General features: G+C 42.7%; 1 protein-coding gene and 1 pseudogene across 1 annotated transcript in view; both read left to right on the forward strand.

Moving 5' to 3' along the window:
- Positions 1 to 5,638, forward strand: part of WDR65 (WD repeat domain 65) — a 130,599-nt gene that overhangs the window by 13,423 nt on the left and 111,538 nt on the right. The window contains 1 exon segment of the mRNA XM_006839653.1: positions 4,151 to 4,358. Within this exon segment, the coding sequence (XP_006839716.1) occupies positions 4,151 to 4,358 (208 nt within the window).
- Positions 808 to 1,709, forward strand: LOC102835023 (annotated as a pseudogene).

Consider the following 5,638-nt stretch of genomic DNA (forward strand, 5'->3'; position numbering starts at 1 on the left):
TCTGCTCCCGTAAAGATTCGCAGCCTCAGAAACCCTGTGCAGGGTCACTATGAGTCAGAACCGACTCCATGGTACTTAACAACAACAACAAAAGCGAATGTTCTCCAATGTAAAATAACACATAATTCACAATAAAAACTTTAAAACACAAAAAAATGAAATGGAACACATAAACATCGATACCTTGGCATTAGTGAGCTGAAATAAACTGGTACTGGCCACTTTGAATCTGACAACTATGTGGTTTACTATGCTGGGAATGACAAATTGAAGAGGAATGGTGTTGCATTCATCATCAAAAAGTACATAACCAGATCAGTCATGAGGTACCATGCTTTCTGTGATAGGATAATATCCATGAGACTACAGGGAAGCCCAGTTAATACCACTATTATTCAAATTTATGCACCAACCACTAAAGCCAGTGAGGATGAAATAGAAGAATTCTACCAACTTCTTCAATCTGAAATTGATCAGAAATGCAATCAAGATGTATTGATCATGGACTGACATGTTGATGGCAGCGGCGGCAACTCCTAAAATTTAACTGATTCCAAACAGTGAAAACCAACACAATCAACGAACAACAAATTCTTTATCACCTAAATTCACTGGACACTGCTGCACGACAAATAGGAATACCAATGACACCAAAGCTAGACAGACCGGAAATATATGTGGAGAGGATTGTGGGATTTTGGAGGACTTCAGTTTCCCATTGCCAGCCAAGGTGATTTTTTCTCAGTGGAGAATTGTCAGTATTTCTCAAAGCCAGATTCCACAGGATCAAAAATCACCAGCATCTAAGAAAAAAAATCTAACGATGTGCTGTGTAAGAAGACTGAAATAAAGAAAGCTTGCAGAGGGATTTTAACTCCAAAGATGGAAGACACATCTTCCAGGGCAGAATCCACTTTGCAAAGATCATCCTTTGATGTTCATCCTGAAAGTAACAAGCGACAATCTAAGAGCACTTCAGATGCAGTGATTCTCAGTGATGATATGGAAAGCAGTCAGGATGGAGACAGTGATGAAGATGCCAGCCCAGTCCTGGATGACTTCTCAGAATTGTCACCATATGAAAGGAAGAGACTAAAAAACATATCAGAAAATGCAAATTTTTTGCTTCTCTTCAGTTGTCTGAGTCAGCTGCAAGACTCCGTGAAATGGTAAAGAAGAGACAACCTGCTGAATCCAAGAGAAAGAAACCTAAGAAGAGAGAAAATGAGATTGGCTGTAGAAGGTCAATGTGGTTACTAAAAGTAGACCCTTTTGGAGTCCCATTACCAGCAGATCCAATCCAGCCAGCGTTAGAAGCGGATGAAAATCCTTTGTTACCTCCTGGGCCTTTAGAAATGATTCCTGAAAATCAAGATGATGACAATGATGATGACAATGAACTGTTTAAAGGATTTATACAGACATGGGCAGAAATGAGCAAGACAAGTAGTAAGACCACTAAGAAGGAATCATCTAGCCTTGAAAGCTACAAAGCCAGTTTAAGTGGCATGGTCATCAATGAAGATACTGTTTGTAAAATTACCAGAAATTCAGTGTTCTCTGTGGCTTTCCACCCATCAGAAACTAGAATTTTGGTGGCAGCTGGCAGTAAATCTGGTCAAGTTGAACTTTGGAATTTGACCCAGCAACCTAACGAATATGGGGTGTATGTTTTTCAACCCCATAGTCAGCAAGTTAGGTGCGGCTGACCCAAGCTATGATATTTTCAGTAACTTCATATGCATGCGAAAGCTGGACAGTGAATAAGGAAGACTGTAGAAGAATTGATACATTTGAGTAATGGTGTTGGAGAATTTTGGTGCCATGGGCTACCAAAAGAACCAACAGCTCTGTGTTGGAAGAAGTGCAGCCAGAGTCCTCCTTGGAGGCCAAGATGGCCAGACTTAGTCTCTCATACTTCAGACATATTGGTAGGAGGGACCAGTCACTAGAGAAGGCTATCATGTTTGGTAAGGTCGAGGGTCAGAGAAAAAGAAGAAGATCCCAGTGAGATGGATTGGCAAAATGTCAGTATCAGTGGGCTCAAGCGTGGCAACAATTGTGAGACTGGCCCAGAACTGGGCAGTGTTTTGTTGTGTTGTACATAGGGTCGCTATGAGTCTGTATTGACTCAATGGCACCTAAGAAGAACAACAACATATTTGTACTCCCTGGAGTCCTGGAGTGGTGCTGCAGGATAATGCGCCGTACTGCAAGGTCAGTTTGAGCCACAAGGTCAGCAGCTCAAACCCACCAGCTACTCCTCAGAAACCCTATGCAGGTTCGCTATGAGTCTAAACCAACTTAACAGCACTTAACAACAACAACATGTATTTCCTAGTGGCTGCCTGATTTACTCACTCAACTACATGAAGGTTTGTTGAGCAGTACACCAGGCATCTTGTTAGGAGCTAGGGATACAGGTCCTAACGGACCTTACAAGATCAGTCGGAGGAACAGACCAACAAAGAAGTCCAAGGCAATATTATAAATCAGTCTGATCATCATGTGGAGTAAAATGGGAACTCAGGAAGGAGTGATCAGTTGTACCTATACTACATCCAATAGTAATCCTATCTCTTACATATTAGAATGTACCATTATATGTACCAGGCACTGCTTTACATAATTTATGGGTGTATTTTTTTTTTTTCATTTCAGTTTTGTAACAACCTTTCATAGAGTACAGTATTATCATGCTCGTTTTGTAGACAAGGAAACCGGGACTCAGAGAGATAAAGTGATTTGCCCAGGAGCACATAAGTGACAGTCAGGATTCAAACCTAGATGTGTCTGATTCCAGAGCCCAAGTCCTCCAACCACAATAGTACACCATCCACTCACCTTCCTCAGTAGCTTCCAGTCCGCCCAGTTCTAACCATCCTTCTCACGACTGGCATCTCCGTTTTTGGGGCTTTCTCATGAGACCCTCTACCGTTCTCTGGTTTGCTCTGTTCAGAATCCTTCAGGCTCCAGAGCTCTAAGAATAAAGCCCAAATTCCTAGCTCTGCCCTTTGTTTATATCTCCAGCATTCACTTTGCCTCTGTCCTCTGCACTCTGTTTTGGTTTCCTGACTACCATTGTCTTCTTGCTTGCTTCTGGGCTTAGTCGCCTGTGTTTCCCTCTATCCACCCACCCTACATATATACATGACCTGACAAATCTCTTTTGGCCCTTCATGTCTCAGCTGGCAGTTCTCAGACTTGCTCCCCTCAGATAGATGCCTTCCTCTATAACTGTCTTCAGTTAACCTGTCCTTGTCATCTGCTGACTGACGGCTCCCATTGAAATCAGCTGCCCACTAGCAGTCTTTTTTACATATTCCTGCCTTTGTTCTTTCTCTGGATTCTAAGTGTCTGAGATAAGAAACTCCTAATCTTATTTCAAGGAGCTCTGGTAGCGTAGTGGTTATGAATCGGGCTGCTAACCTCAAGGTCGACAGTTAAAAACTACCAGCTGTTCCATGGGAGAAAGTTGAGGCTTTCTGTTCCCGTAAAGATTTATAGCCTCGGAAACCCTGTGCAGGGTCACTATGAGTCGGAACCGACTCCACGGTACTTAACAACAACAATTTTATTTACCATGGTTTCATAGAGCTGTTGCCACAGTATAACTGGCAAATACTTGTTGAATATATGAATGAAAATGAAAAAACCTGGATTCAGATCTCAGCTCTGCTGCTTACTAGTCATGTGACCTTATAAATTCAACTCTTGTAAATCCCTTTTTTCTCAACAACAAAGTGGATGCAATAATAATAATAATTACAGTGAGCACATAGGGCTTTGAAACTATCAAGTAAAGATGTAACTTTCCTGTCTTCTCTCTTTGAAGTTTGCATAGCATTCCCTGGCACTCTGATCATGGGAAAAGAGATCACACTGGCTGGCTTCTCCTGCCACATGCATAGCCCTTCTTTCTCATCCCTGTTGTTGCTAAGTGCCATTGAGTAGGTTCCGACACATAGCAACCCTGTCTAGGGTTTCTGAGGAGCTGCTGGTAAGTTTGAACCACGGACTTAGCAATTCAGACAGACTTTGCGGTCCAGTGCATTATCCTGCAGTGCCACACCAGGACTCCATTCTCATCCTTAGCAGAAGTCATCTCCTTGGAATAGTCTTTATAAACTGTGTTGTTTTCCTTTTCCAGCCTGATCGAATTCCCACCACCCAGTTCCCCAGTCCCTTCCTTCGAACAGGTGGTGCCAACTACTAGCCACAGCCAGCTGACCCTGCCCCAGGTGTTTGCCATTGCGGCCTATTCAAAGGGATTTGCCTGCTCTGCTGGACAAGGGAGAGTTCTGCTGTTTGAGAAGATAGAAGACAAGGATTTTTACCGTGAGAGCAGGGAAATCCAGGTAAGAAGAGAGACCATACACCCAGCCGGGTTCCTGTTGCAACTTCCTCTCCACCCAAAATGCTCTGACAGGAGGCTGATGGGGAGCAGAAAGGCTGTAGTGCTGAGCACAGCTCAGACTTGAGCTGTCCTTTTGTAATAAGCTGGAGAGAACTGAGGTTTCGATTTAGGAAGAACTGGATTTGAATCCTGGGAGAGAACTTTAGCAAATTCCTTAGTGTTCCCATTGGTTTTATAGATTTATTCATTGCCATGGAATCCATTCCAACTCATGGCGACCCCAGTTGGTTGCAGAGTAGAACTGCACTCCAGCGGATTTCTCTAATTGGGACTTTATGCAATAAATCAGCAGTCCTTGCTTTCATGCCTCTGGATGCATATGGATCACCAGCCTTTTACTTAAAACTTCAGCTCTTAATTGTTAGTGCTACTCAGGGAATCCTTGTTTGTTAGCAAGCAAGGTTCTATCATCAGCATATCGCAGGTCGTTAATGAGTCTTCCTCCAATCCTGATGACACGTTTTTCTTCATAGAACCCAGCTTCTGAGATTACTTGCTCAGCATACAGGTTGAATAAGTATGGTGAAAGAATACACACCTTGTTGCACACCTTTTTAAATTTTAAACCATTCAGTGTTCCCATGTTCTCTTCGAACAACTGCTTCTTGGTGCAAGTATGGATTCCTCATGAGCACAATTCAGTGTTCAGGAATACTCATCCTTCGCAGCGTTGTCCATAGCTTGTCATGATCCACACAATTGAAAGCTTTTGCGAAGTCAATAAGCACAGGTAAACATCTTTCTGATAGTCTCTGCCTTCAGCCAGGCTCCATCAGACATCAGCAATGATATCCCTCGTTCCACGGCCTCTTCTGAATCTAGCTTGAACCTGTGGAAGTTCTATCAATGTATGATTGTAGCCATTTCTGTATTACCTTTAGCAAAACTTTACTCATACGGGATATCAAAGAGATTGTCCGATGATTTCCACATTCCGTTGGATCACCTCTCTTTGGAATGGGCACAAATATGGATCTCTTCCAATCAGTTGCCCAGTTAGTTGTCTTCCAAATTTCTTGACAGAGATGAGTGAGTGCCTCCTGTGCCGCCTGACTTTCTTGAAAGATTTCAGTTTTTATTAAATCAGTTCCTGGCGCCTTGTTCTTTGCCAATTCCTTCAGTACATCTTGGACTTCCTCCTTCAGTATCATTGGCTCTTGATCATATGCTACCTCTTAAAATGGTTGAACATTAACCATTTCCTTTTGGTACAGTGACTCT

Source organism: Chrysochloris asiatica, unplaced genomic scaffold (genome assembly GCF_000296735.1).
Source record: "Chrysochloris asiatica unplaced genomic scaffold, ChrAsi1.0 scaffold00026, whole genome shotgun sequence".
Classification (NCBI taxonomy): domain Eukaryota; kingdom Metazoa; phylum Chordata; class Mammalia; order Afrosoricida; family Chrysochloridae; genus Chrysochloris; species Chrysochloris asiatica.